Source organism: Vombatus ursinus, unplaced genomic scaffold (genome assembly GCF_900497805.2).
Source record: "Vombatus ursinus unplaced genomic scaffold, bare-nosed wombat genome assembly UNPS02014807.1, whole genome shotgun sequence".
Lineage (NCBI taxonomy): Eukaryota > Metazoa > Chordata > Mammalia > Diprotodontia > Vombatidae > Vombatus > Vombatus ursinus.
Genome location: NW_020954585.1, coordinates 60,409,853 through 60,424,473, shown reverse-complemented (window position 1 = coordinate 60,424,473; position 14,621 = coordinate 60,409,853). Strand labels below are relative to the sequence as shown.

At 40.4% G+C, this 14,621-nt stretch overlaps 1 protein-coding gene across 1 annotated transcript in view; it reads left to right on the top strand.

The window, feature by feature from the left end:
- Positions 1-12,254: 12,254 nt before the first annotated feature.
- LOC114052322 (sn1-specific diacylglycerol lipase beta-like) overlaps positions 12,255-14,621 on the top strand; it is a 51,922-nt gene continuing 49,555 nt past the window's right edge. Inside the window, exon 1 of the mRNA XM_027874873.1 lies at positions 12,255-12,360. Within this exon, the coding sequence (XP_027730674.1) occupies positions 12,266-12,360 (95 nt within the window). The 5' untranslated portion in view covers positions 12,255-12,265. The remainder of the gene's footprint in view (positions 12,361-14,621) is intronic.

The window sequence follows — 14,621 nt, the reverse complement described above, 5'->3', positions numbered from 1 at the left end:
AATAAAGGCCATCCAATATTTCTTTCCTAATGCCAAACCTAAATTTCACAAGAAAAGGATAGGTGGAAGGTATTAAATTGTGATGACCAGTTTCTCCAGAGTTTCTAGTATGTTCTCTGTTTTTAAATGTAGAGGTCTTGAGAATCAGAACACACTACTGAGGAAGTAAGAACTGAAGTGGGAGAGAAGAAAAGTAACGAAGTAGGATTTAGTCTATGCCCTAAGAGGAAGGGACTGAACTAGGTAGACAAAAAGAAGGATGCAGTGCGCAGGAAATCCATGAAGATCACTTTGCAGCAACATAGTGATGGATTATTTGCCATGCACCCAGGCAGGTAATACCAGTCTGTTATATTTGTGTGGTGAGATATTGGAAGATCATAAAGTAGGGGTGAACTACCTCAGAGGGCAGTCAAGTATTTGTAGGAAGCAACGTTGGCAGCCTGTTTTGAGGAGTTGCTTGAAGGGATCTTGGAGATCATCTACTTCAACCCTGTTTTATAGAATAGTTGACTAGTTGTAGGATTTGGGCAAAGGGATATGGGCATTAAAATACTGTTTATTTTCTGAACTGACAATTTTTGTACACCAGTGATCTATGAAACAGTTATGCTATGCATTGCATATTGCTTTATTTTGTGTGCCCCTGCCCTCTACTGGCTGAAATTATGGAACTCTTCAGAGAGACTCCTGTGCCAGTATGTGTAGCTAGCTGATTAGTGAGGTGATGACAAGTCACTATGGGATTATAGTTTATATGTGTGTTATAGTTTCACTTTGGGTTCCCTCCTCCCCTGTTTACCACTAATTGTGAAATAAATTACAATGTATTTGAGCACCATTTTTTTTTAAAATAATGATACAGCCACTTTAAGCTAGGAATTCCAAGGAAATTCTTAACCTTTCTAAACCTGTACTCTCATTCCAGAACAAAATAAAAATTAGTGCCTATTTCCTTTTCCTCTCCCAGGGCTACTAAGAAGATGAATGGTTTGAAAGAAATATTTTGGGTGCCACAAAAGAATACTTAGTTGTTAACTAATGGTTGCTCTTAGGACATCAAAAGTTGTTTACCATACAGTTGCCTTTGATAACAAAACAATTTAATACCTGGTTTAATAAATACTATTTTGAAAAACAAGTCCTCATTTTGAGTATATAAGTGTTAATAGATACACACTATACTGTTTTCTCTAAGGACTTAATGGTTGCTGGTTTACAGATATTGGCTAATTGTTGGTATATTATTTGTATATGCATGTAATTATATAGGTGTATGTACAGAGAGGAAGCTGGCTATGGTTTATCTGAGCATCACTTTTTAATCTTTGTAATGAAATATTTTTTAAAATTCTTTTTAACCCCACCTAGCCTAGTTTTTACTTGATGTTATTAAATATTTGCTTTATAAATTAGCTATCAACTTTGAATTGTGTACATATAATTTTCACCTTATCCCCATTTCCATAACTGTACTCCTTTGTAATTACTACTGACCCAAGTCTCACAACCTCTCAGTTCCCCAGTTTGTTTATCCGTTCAATTCTACCTATCTGTTTGCTCCTTCTCAATATTTGCTCATTCATGCATGTCAGACTTCCTAACTGTGGATGTATCTCAAGGTTCTATGCTTGCCTCTCTTCTCTCTCTATTCTCTTTTGGTAATTTCATTAGTTCCCAAAAATTCAATTACTGTCTTTATATAGATGACTTCTAGATTTACATACTTAGCCCGAGTTTTTCTTTCTAAGCTCTTAATCCTGTATCACCAGCTGCCTATTAGAAATTTCAAATTGGATGTCCTGGATACATCCCAAACTCATCGTATCTAAAAGAAAACTCATTGTCTTTACCTTAACAGTCATGCCTTTTCTGAACTTCTCTATTACTGTGGAGTCCAACAGTCATAGAAGTTTGCAACTTTGTTATCATTCTTGATTCTTCACTGACCTCCATTTCCAATCATTTACCAAATTTTGTCTCTACTATATTCACATCTCTCACATATGATTTGCACAGCTGCCATCCTTAATCATCTTTCACGTGTACTGTTGCAAAACCCTTTTTGATCTCCCTGTCTCCAGGCTCTCACCACTCTCATCTATCCTCCACATTACTTTGGATTTGTTTTACAGTGTCTTGATTTCTCATAAAGTCACTAGCTTCCAATTGTTCTATTCTAATTTTTAAGGAAGTATTTTCTTAAGTAATCTTTTGGACTTCCTTTTCCATTTGGCCAATTTTGCTTTTTAGGGCATTCTTCTCCATATTGGCTTTTTGGACCTCTTTTGCCATTTGGGTTAGGCTGTTTTTTAAGGTGTTATTTTCTTCACTATTTTTTTGGGTCTCCTTTAGCAAGCTGTTGGCTTGTTTTTTGTGATTTTCTTGCATCACTCTCAGTTTTTCCTCTATTTCTCTTACTTGCTTTTCAAAATCCCTTTTGAGCTCTTCCAAGGCCTGGGACTCATTCATATTTTTCTTGGAGGCTTTGGATGTAGGAGCTTTGGCTTTGTTGTCTTCTTCTGGTTGTATGTTTTGATCTTCTTTGTCACCAAAGTAAGATAATATAGTCTGACTCTTTTTGTGCTGCTTACTCATGATCCTGGCCAATTACTTGAGTTTTAAACTCTTTGTTAAGGTTAAAGTATGCTTCAAATGTGAAGAGTGTACTGTCCCAAGCTTCAGGGGTTTGTACAGCTGTTTTTGGAGGTACTTCTAGGACCTGTAAATTTTCAGTTCTTCCCAGGTGGTATGATAAGGGGCAAGGTGTTTCCTTTCCACAGCCACAACAAGCTTCACCACACCAGCGTTCCTCCTAGCCCCAGGACCGCCCCTCAGAACTGTGACCCAGATCCAAGCACAGGTAAAGCAAGAGATTCCTGCCTCAGCACTGGCAAAGAGATCCTTGCAATCCCCCTCTGATCAGCCACTGGATTCCCCCTCAGTCTGTGGGCTGGAAGCTTAGGAAACAGTTGCTGCCCCGGACGTGCTCAAGAGTTGCGGTTGAGACCTAGCTCCTCTCTCACCACAGTCACAGACTTTTCCCACTGACCTTCCACGTTGTCTTTGGCATGCCTGGGTTGAGAAGTCTGGAAACTGCCACAGTTGTCTGCGATTCAGTCCTCTAAAGCCTGCTCCAGGGTCGCTGTGGCCTGCGCATCCACACCAAACTGAACTCCTCTCCCTGCCTGGTGCAATATGCCTTTCTGATCAACCATCCAGGCTGTCTTTGGCTGAAAATTTGTTTCACTCTTGTCTTTTTGTGGGTTCTGCTGCTTTAGAATTTGTTTAGAGCCATTTTTATAGGTATTTGGAGGGCTTTGGGAGAGAGCTCAAGACAGTCACTGCTTTCCCTCCACCATCTTGACTCTGCCCCCAAATTCCAAAACCTCCACATTACTTTGGAAGTAATTTTCCTATAGTGTAGGTGTGGTCATCTCACCACTGGTCACCAAACTCTATTGCCTCCCTATAACCTCTAGAATAAAATATAAATTCTGTTTGGCATTTGTAATTCTTTACAACCTGGATCCTTCCTACCTTTCCAGTCTTTTTGCATATTTCTCCCTTCCTCACACTGTGATCCAGCCATATTGGTCTACTCACAACACTTCAGTTTCTCCCTCCTTGTGGGTGGTGTGCACTTCTTTTTTTCATCCCTTCCTTTTAGAATCCCCAATCAGCTAAAATGCCATGTTCTATGTGAAGTCTTTCCTAATCCCCATGGGAGCTACTACCATGACTACCATGTATTTATTTTGTATAATGTACATATTTATGTTGTCTCCCCTATCAGAGTGTAAGCTCTTTGAGGGTAGGTACTGGTTCACTTTTGTCTTAACATAGTGCTTAACACAGTGCTTGGTACATAGTAAGTAGACTGACAAATCACTTTTTCCAGCTAGGTGGTTGGTGGATAGAGCACTGGATCTGGAGTCAGTGAATTCAAATTCAGCCTCAGTCACTTACTAGCTTTTGTGAGCCTGACCAAGTGACTTAAGGTCTTTTTGTCTCAGTTTCCTCAACTGTATGACAGGGATAATGATAGCACCTACCTCCCAGGGTGGTTGTATCAAATGGGATAATATTTATAATATAACATTATAAATTTTTATGAAGTGCTTAGTTCAGTGCCTGGTACACAGTAGATGCTGAAGAAATGTTTGTTCCCTTTCCCTCCCTCCCCTTAACCAGATAATTGAGAATAATAAAAATTATAAGTGAGCTTTAAAATAAAAGATGGAGAGGTCTGAATAGGAATAGCTTCCTGATGAAATACAGGAAGAGCTGGGAGTTTTGGACTCAGCTTCATGCTTAGTGCAATGGAGTTAGAAAAATGCTTTCTCCAAGTATCATCAATGACTCGTTTGTTTTACCACTTTCAATATCAATGTTGAGCAGGGCTGGACATACATGGGTGAAAACTTTAAATATACCACATTCTTCCAGATTTAGAGGCTAGAAACCCTGGAGTTACACCATTGGCTTTTCCTTCTTTCTCATCCCCTATATCTAGTATGTCACTAGATCTAGTCATTTTTTACTTGTAGCTGTCTTTTACATTTTCTTTCTTCATTCCCACTGTCAACAATTAATTCAAATATTTATTAGATGTTCATTTGTATACAAGACACTGTCCTAGGCACTAGAGATAGAGAAGTTTAAAATAAAGATCTTCCTATACTCAAGGAATTACATTATGCTGAGAATAACATGTACAGATTAATATAATGTAAAGTAACAATATATTAATAAGGTCTATACCTTCTTATAATAATGTAATAACGTAATGGGAGAAAAGCAGAGCTAGAGACAAAATAAGTTCTCAAATGTAGCTGGTATAACTACTAGATACAACACTGACTTTGGAGTCAGAGGGCTTGGGTTTGAATCTGTTCTTGGCTTGTGTGATTAATTTACCTCCCAGGGCCTTAGTTGTTTCATCTGTAAAATTAGGGTGTTGGAATAATTCATTAAAGTCCTTTCCAACTCTAAATCTCTGTCAGATGTCTATGCTATTCTTCTGCCATAGTCTAAGGCCCTCATAATCTCTTGAATTTTACTACAAGTCCTAAAACTGGCTTCTTTGCTTCCAATCTTTCCCTCTGCATTTCATTTTGTATGCTATCTTAGTATTTCAGCAACTTACGATTTCATTCAGGGTGAATACTCTGACCCATTAACACAGATTGAAATTCTTCTGTGACTTAATAAAAAGACTTTGAGGGATGCTAAGACTGAAAATTTCATCATCCTGAAGCCTTTCCAAACTAAGCTAGACTTGTCTTCACACCATATACTTCCCAGGTCCCAAACTTTCCATCCTAATAGAAAGGGCCAGTGCTTACACTTTGCCAGAACAGTCTGAGAGTCCAAGCTTGTCTCTTTGCCATGGTAAGTCCTTTTTTTTTTTTTAAATTAATTAATTAATTTTTTTTTTCATGGTAAGTCCTTCAAAGTAAAACTTGAGTGGAATATATAAGCCATACCAGTTTTCCTAGAATACTTCTTTAATATGTCACTTCTGTCTTCTAGAACCACTGCTATTGCAATCATACCCCTGAACAATTCCCAATAGAAACTTTTGGGTTAAAAAGTGAGACTTAAGGTCTAGATTCAAGGAAGCCAAAGTTTATTCAAAGTACATTCATTCATTCATCTGCCAAGTTATCCTTAGATAACCGACAGATAAGAGACTCTAATTTTAACCCTGTTCTGACCCTGGACAGGTTTTTATCTACTCATCACCCTCAACTCTATTCACTCTTTAGAAAGGTCCTGACTCAAAAGTACAAAGAAATAAGGAGAGACACACTCCTGGCTTCTATGATTTTACTCCTATTTCTTGTCCCCAGTGTAAAATTTCAGACAACTACTAGTGGCAGTCTGGAATCACTGAAACAGCCTGAAAAGACTGACCCTTTGTACCTCCTTTTCCAGCTTTATCCTATTCTTAAAGATAAAGTATGATGGGGAATTGGGGTGGAGGAGGAAGATATACCTTTTCTACTGCCAACTGGCATCAGTAACTTAGATTCTCTGAATTAAACTGAAACATTCTGCTTTTCCAGCTTCAACCACCCCTACATTTATAATAATAATAATAATAATAATAATAATAACTCACATTTATATAGTGCTTACTATGTGCCAAGCTCTGTGCTAAGCACTTTATGGTTATCTCATTTGATTCTTACAGCAACCCTGGGGGTAGGTGGTATTATTATCCCCCTTCTGCAGATGGGGAAATTGAGGCCAACAGGTTAAGTGCCTAGGGTCACATGGCTAATTTCTGAGGTTGGATTTGAATTCATGTCTTGATTCCAGTCTCAGCTCATTCTATCCACTGAGCCACCTTAATTAATCCATTCGCTAGAGCCACCCAGCAACACATTCCTCTAAACCAAAAGTCCTGAGGGAATAAAACGCCTGAATTATCAGATCCCACTGTCAAGAAATAGACTTCTTTATTACTATAAATTATATACTATTCTACCCTCCTATGCAGAAGTTTTCAAGCACTTATCAAGCAGTATTCAACAAAATTTTCATAAGGAACACTGAATGCTTCTAGGGTTGATTTTAATAAGACTTTGACTTGCCCTATTAGAATTACTTTTACTTCTTCTGAAGGACGACACTACCTCCAAGAGTATACTCATGCCCTGATTTTGATCAAGTGAGAATGCTTTTCTTACTGCAGTCTGACTACTACATAGCTCTCTTTCCCCAGTCCTTCCCTGAATTCCCTCCTACAAAACAAAAAAACATACCAATAGTCAGTAACTCTGAAGTAAACAGGAAGCTCCCTCCCATAACCTGGGATTTTCTCTCCCACACCAACATAAAACGGCCAAGGAAGAGTAGAAACACATAGAATGCAATAGTAGTGAGGCACACCTATAGGAAACATGTGGCCATGGTAACTCATGACTTTGGTCCTATAGGACCCCATGTCCTTTTTCTACTTCTGGGGTTCTCATTCTGCTTCCTTCCAGGCATAGCATCTCTGTTTTTGTTGTTTAGTTGTGTCTGAGTTTTCTTCACAAAGATACCGAAGTAGTTTTCCATTTCCTTCTCCAGCTCATTTTATAGATAAGGAAACTGAGACAAACAGGGTTAAGTAACTTGCCCAGGGTCACACAGCTAGTAAGTGTCTGAGGCCAGACTTGAACTCAGAAAGATGAGTCTTCCTGACTCCAGGCCCAGCACTCTATACACTTTGCCGCCTAGCTGCCCCAGCATCTCTCTGGGCCAAGTCATTCAGCTGGTCTCCCTGGTTCCCCTCCTCTCCATAGTTTGACTTGCAACTGCTAGGGCTACTTTTCTTTTGAATCCATAGTTTGCTCTCTGCTGCAAGGCTCTTGGAGCCACCTTTACTGACTGTCTTTGATTCTCTGGCCCTGCTCCCTGATACATGTAATATTTTCCTCCTGGACCAGTAACTGCTGCAAAGCGTCATACTGATGATGACAATAATGATGAAAGAGGAGGAAGAAAGAAATCCTCATACCCTCTGTTGCACTCTGGTTTAAGCACAAAGGGATGGTTCTCTTCTAGATTTCCAGGGGTTACCCTCTACAAAGTTTTGCTGCATTTACTCTTTTTTAGAGCTGGTAGGCCAGCTTTTAAAAGACCATCCAGAATTATGGGTGATATTCTAGAATAGAGACGCTGAAATTCCCTGCAACCATCCCAGCAGGACTTAAAAATGGAAAAAAAAAAATCACCCCCACCCAATCCACAGAAGGATCTCTGAAATTCTGTGGAGACCCTAGGATAGACAAACTAGGGTGGGCAGAACTCAGGGAGGCCTCTAGGGGGCCTAGGACAGTATTCCTGACCTGAGCTTTTCCACTCTCATGGCTAAAGTAACCTCTGTGTATTTGCTGTCTAGCACAACACTCAAGCCCTACTTGGAAAAAAGAAAAAGGCACTAGGCAAATTCAGCCAGAACAGTCACTGTAACCTGTGGCAGGAAATCTGCATGGTCCCCAGCAACAGTAGGGAAAGGATACTAGGTAGAGCCCATAGCAACTTGGCAAGAGGGATGCCCCAGCTAGAACCCAGCACCAGAGCAGACCCAAAGTTCCTCTTGGGGAGACCACTATACTCAAGACAAAGCAGGCCCTGCACATCTATTCAATTGTGAATATTGATCAAATAAACTCCTCCACCCTACCCCCATAATGAGGTAGATGAGATGAGCAAACCAAGGAAAACTCTGAATATTATGTGTAAATACCTTGGTTTGACAGGCACCTAGGGGATGAACCCTGATTGGAGCTACCCCAAAACAAGTCCAGGTAAAGCCTTGAAGAAAAGCAAAATGTTCCGGCCCTACAAACTGTTGGAATACTTGGAAGAAATTAAACAAGAGATAGAGAATGGAAAAGCTAGGGAGAAAAGGGGAAATTAACATCTTAGAACAGAGGGTGGAAAGCCTCTCTAAAGAACTTCATGCTCAGAAAGCAGAGTGGGCCAGAAAGAAAATAACTCAATATGACAAGAAATAGGAAAATAAAATAACAACATTGAAAAAAGGAAATAATAGCTATCATTTAAGTTATTTAATTTAAATAATAGCAAGAAAATATGTTAAATACACTATCGAAAACAACTAACCTGTAAAATAGGCAGAGACAATCTAAGAATTATCAGACTATCGAAATCCATGATCATTCAATCGAGACACCATATTTCAAGAAACTGTAAATGAAAACTACCTAGAACTCTTAGAACAAGATGGTAATGTGGAAATAAAAAGAATCCACTAGTCACCTCTGGAAAGAAACCCCAAAATGAAAACTAGTAATGTCAGAGCTTCCAGGTCAAAGAAAAAATTCTACAAGCAGCCAAAAAGAATTAGTTCAAGGATAAAGGAATCACAATAAGATCACACAAGACTTAGCAGCTACCACATAAAGGAGAAGAGTGTTTGTAATACAATATTCCCAAAGACAAGAGATAAAGCTTTTCAGTCAAAGATAAGTTATCCAGATAAACCAAGTATAATCCTACAGGAGAAAAAAAATACACTTTTATTGGAATAGATCAGTATTTCTCAAACTTTTTGGTCTCAAGAGCTTTTTATACTCTTAAAAATTATTGAGGAACCCTTTATAGTCTCAAAAATTATGAAGGACTCCAATAGTTTGTTTATATCTACCAATAATTATAATACTGGAAATTAAAACTGGTAAATTTAAAATATTTATATTTGTTAATTCATTAAAAAATAACAATAATAACAAACCCATTACGTTAACATTTTCCAAATTTTCCAGAACAAAAATTTACTGAGAAGAGTGGCATCGTCGTACATATTTTTTCAAATCTCTTTAATGTCTGGCTTAATAGAAGATAACTTCAGATATGCTTCCGTTAAAATATGTAATTTTGGTTGAAATGTGAAGAAAATACATCCTCACACAGATATGTAGTTGGAAAAAGGAGAAGTATTTTAAATATCTTAGAACTATTATACAAATAGTTTTAACCTTGTGGATTCCCTGAGAAGGCAGGGGTCCATGGATCACACTTTGAGATTTCCAAACATTCCTGATCAAAATCACCAGAACAAAGAAGATGTTTGGAAAGGAAACAGAGGCACCAAGAGAAACACAGAAAGGAATACTTTTTGTTTAATTGAAAGGGAATGTAGGGATGAAATGTTTACATGTTAATAAGAAAACAAAAAACGACAATTTCTTGGAACCTTAATATCTTTAAGGGTCATAGTGAAATGCTAAAATGACAGAGCATCTGTGGGTTGTTAGGAATGACAAAAATAGGAGTGTTACGGGACCATACTGTAGAAGAAAGAAAGAAGAAAAAAATCACTTGCATAATAGGAGTGCATAAGATGAAGAGTTAAGAAATAGAAAGGTATCAACAGAATAGATTAGGGACACAACACACACAAGTAAAAGAACCTAATTTATAGATCTAGAAAAAGTCATTACAAAATTCATATGGAGGAACAAAAGGTCAAGAATCTCAAGGGAAATAACGAAACAAAAAAAGTGGGAAGGAAGGAAAACTATCAGTACTAGATATCAAACTGTACTACAAAATAGTAATCATTAAAATAATTTGGTACTAGTTAAAAGATAGAGAGGGCAGTTAGCAAAACAGATTAGGGATAAAACATACAGAAATCAACTTAGTAGCCTAAATTTGATAACCCCAATGACCCTAGTTATTGGGGAGAAGAAATCTCTATTTGACAAAAACTGCTGGGAAAACCAGATAGCTGTCTGGCAGAAATTAGGTTGAGATCAATACCTCACAACATACACAAACTCCAAATGGATATATGACCTAAATAGAAAAGGTTACAACATAAATTAGAAGAGGAAGGAAGAATTATCTTTCAGATCTATGAATAGGAGGAAATTTCATGATCCAACAAAATATAGAGGATCACTGAAGATAAACAATTTTGATTATGTAAAATAAAAAAGTTTCTGTATAAATAAATCCAAAGTAGTGAAAGTTAGAAGAAAAATAGGTAACAGAAAAATCTTTGCAGCAAGTTATAAAGGTGTTATATCCACAATATATAAGAAATAGATTCAGATTTATAAGAGCCATTCCCCAATAGATGGATATGTACAGGCAAGTTTTTTTGAACAGGCAATTTTCAAAGGAAGAAATCTAAGCTATCAACAACCATGTGAAAAAATGTTCTAAGGGGCAGCTAGGTGGCGCAGTGGATAGAGCACCTGCCCTGAAATCAAGGACCTGAGTTCAAATTCTATCTCAGACCAAACACTTGACACTTACTAGCTGTGTGACCCTGGGCAAGTCACTTAACCCCAATTGCCTAAAAAAAAAAAAAGAAAGAAAAAGAAAAAGAAAAAATGTTCTAAATCACTAATAATTAGAGAGATGCAAATTGCAGTAACTTTTGAGTTTCCACCTCACACCTAAATCAGGGTGGCAAAGATGACAAAAACAGGAAAATGAGAAATGTTAGAATGGCTGTGGAAAAACAAATGTACTGTTGGTGGAGCTGTGAATAGATCAAACCATTTTGGAAAGCAGTTTGGAACTATGCCCCAAAAGTTACTAAATTGTGCATGCCCCTTTGATCCAACTATACCACTACTAGGTCTATACCTCAAAGAAATCAGAGAAAGGGGAAAACAATCTTTACATACACTTACAAAGGCTCTTTTTGTGGCAGCCCAAAATTCAGAAACTAAAGGAGTATCTTCCTACCGGGAAATGGCTAAGCCAATTATGGTATAGGAATGTAATGGAATATTATTGTTCCATAAGAAATAATGAAATGGACCATTTCAGAGGCAACTGAGACCTCTATGAAGGGATGCAGAATATAATGAGCAGAACTAGGAGAACAATTAAACAATGACAACATTATAATGAAAAACAACTTTGAAAGACTTTAGAACTTTGTTGCAGTGATAAACCGGAATCCAGAGGACTAAGGATGAAACACACAACTCACCTGCAGAGAGGTGGACAATGGACGTTTGTCCTGAAGGTTTTTTGTTGTTGTTGTTTTCTTTTTTTTGATGCCCTTTGTCACAAATGTAGCAGCTGTTTGAAACAGAACTCAAATTTGTGTCTTTATGATTTCAAATCCAGCACTCTATCCACTACACCACATAAGAAAGTTGTTAGATTACTCTGGGCTCTAAGGAGCTTTAGAGGCTCCAAGCTCTAGATCAGGAGTGGAGTCCTAGATGTGCTTTTTAGAGACTATAGAAAACTATTGTTAGAGGTGGAGTGATGAAGAGGAGCAACGATCAAATCAAGTCATGCGGCATTTATATTAAGTGCTTACTGCGTGCCAGTACTGTGTGCCTATGCTAAAAGCGGAGGATATAAGGAAAAGCAAACCAAGGTATAGCCGCAGGCTCCATAGAGGTATAAAAGAGAGAGACCCCAGGCTCTGACTAATAATAGCATCAGTATTAGTAATAGTAAAAATAGGCGGGACACCTCTGTCTCCCCAGAGCCTTGAGTAGCAGAACACAACGCGTGGGGGGGGAAACGTGAGTAAATGCGCCAGGGAGCATGCGCGGCGGGGGTCATCCAGGTCCCGGATCTCTATCACTCGGAACTCCGGGAGAGCCGGTGGATCCGGAAGCCGGGCGGGGGCGGCTTCCGGGTTTGTGGGCGTGTGCGCGTCGGCGCGCGCAAGAAGCGTGGGGAAACGGGAAGGCAAGGAGGGGCGGGCGACTGGGGTGGCTGTTGGGTGGGGAGCCGGGGCGGCCGTCGACGCGCTCCCACGATGCCAGGCATGGTGCTGTTCGGCCGGCGCTGGGCCATAGCCAGCGACGACCTAGTCTTCCCGGGCGCCTTCGAGCTGTTCTTTCGGGTGGCCTGGTGAGTGCCGCGGCCTGGGTCTGTGACTGCGCTCGCCCGACGTCCCTCCCCCGTGGCCGCAGGGACAAGGGAATCACCTCCTCCCCCCCTCCCGCCCCTGGGAGAAAGGGGATTATCTCTCCCCTCCCTTCTTCCATCTACTTCTCTCCTTTCCCTCCTCTTCCTCCTCCCCCTCCCCGCCCATTCTTAGCCATCTCCCCTCCCCCTACCCCATTTACCACCTCCCCGGGGCCGTAGGGAAAGGGGGATCTCTTCCTCCCCTCCCTTCTCTCTGCTCCTTAAACCACCCCTCCTCACCTTCCTCCCCATTAATCCCTTCCCCAGGGAGGAAAGGGGGGAGATTCCTCTCTTCTTCCTTCCTCTTCCTTAGACCACTTCTCTTCCTATCCCCTCCCCCCCCCCCCCCCCCCCCCCCCCCCCCCGGGGGCGCGGGGGGGGGGACGAATCCCCCCCCCCCCCCCCCCCCCCCCCCCCCCCGGCCCGAGGTTCTGGCCCAGAGCTGGTTAGGAGCTCAAGGATTGTGATTGTGATTGATGAGTTCTTGTTTGTACCTGGAGAGTAGCAGCCCATTTTGGTATTATTGCTTTTTAAAGGCTTCGGGGGCATAGAACCCTGGATTTGAAGTGGAGGGGGGAGTGGGGAGGAAACCTGGGTTCGAATCTGCTTCCTGCCATTTTATTGCCCTAGGTGACCTCGAGGTGTTCGATTAACTTATCTGGATTTGAGTTTCCTCATCCAGCTAGGTGACCAATAAGGTTCCTTCTATCTCTTAAATCTATGAGCCTTCTCTCGACTCGGTGGTTGTGCTCCATGCCTGGAATGCTCTCCTTCCTCATCCCTGCCTTCTGGCATCCGTCAAGACAGCTCAAATTCCACTTTCTGTAAGAAGCCTTTCTCGAGCTCCCGTCACCCTTCGTTTCTTTCTCCTGAGATTACCTCCCTTTAAGCGATCAGTAATCAGCCAATCAATAAACATTTATTAAGCTTCTATTGTGTGGCAAGTTGTGTACTAAGTGCTTGGGGATAATAACAAAGTGAGGCAAAAGACAGCCCCAGTCTTCAAGACAGCCTATATCCCACCTTTTGCAAGAGGCCTTTTCCAGTGTACCTCCCCATTCCATCACCTTCCTTATACACTGTATAGCTTGTTTATTTTGTTAAGTGCATGGTTGTGTTCCTGTTGTCTCCTGGCTTCTTCAAGACTTAAATTCCACTTTCTGCAAGAAGTGTTTCCCGGGCTCCCTTCACCCCTACCCCCAACTGCTGGCGCCTTCCTCCTGAGATTATCTCCCTTTAATCAATTAATAATCAGTCAGCAACCATTACTTAAGAATCTGCTATGTGCCAGGCACAATACTAAGCAATGGGGATACAAAAGAAATTCAAAAATAGCTCCTGCTCTCCAGGAACTCGAATTCTAATGCTGGAGACAACATGCCAGCAACTATGTGTACATGGGGCAGGTAGGTGGTAGAGGGGAGTGCCAGACCTAGAGTCAGGCAGACCTGAGTTCAAATGCCACCTCAGGGCACTTAGCTGTGTGACCCCTCACAAGTAACTTAATCCTGTTTTCGTCAGTTTCCTCATCTGTAAAATGAGATTTATCTGTAAAATGAGTAGTCTTTTTGTCAAGAAAACCCAAATGGTGTCATGAAGAGTGGGGTTGAATATGAACATGTACACACCAGGTAAAAACTCGTCCCTTAATCTCTGATTATGAGCTCATAAAGGTTCAGGGGCTGTTTTTGACTTTTTTTTTTTTTTTTTGGTAAACCCAGGATTTAGCACAATGCTAGGGATGTGTGTGAGATTAAGCTCCTACTGTATATGGTAGGTGCTTAATAAATGCTAGGTGATTTGTTAATTTGTTTGGCACTAGCAGTGGGTAATATGGGAACAGGCCTCTTGCAAAAGGTGGGATTTGAGTTGAGTCAGAAAGTCAGAAGTCAAGCAAGACACAAAAATGCACATACATGATATATAGTATAAATGGAGGTGATCTCAGAAGAGCAAGAGAGGGGGAAGGGACCACTGGGAAAGGCTTCTTGCAGAAAGTGTGATTTAAGTCTTGAAGAAAGCCAGGAGACAGCACACACACACCTATGTACTTACAAAATATACAGGTGTGTAAGGAAAGTGATGGAGTGGGTAGGTACACTGGGAAAGGTCTCCTGCAAAAAGTGGAATTTGAGCTGTCTTGAAGGAATTCAGAAGACATCATGCAAAAAAAGCTTTGCATCTACAGCAAAGGTTCCCAAACT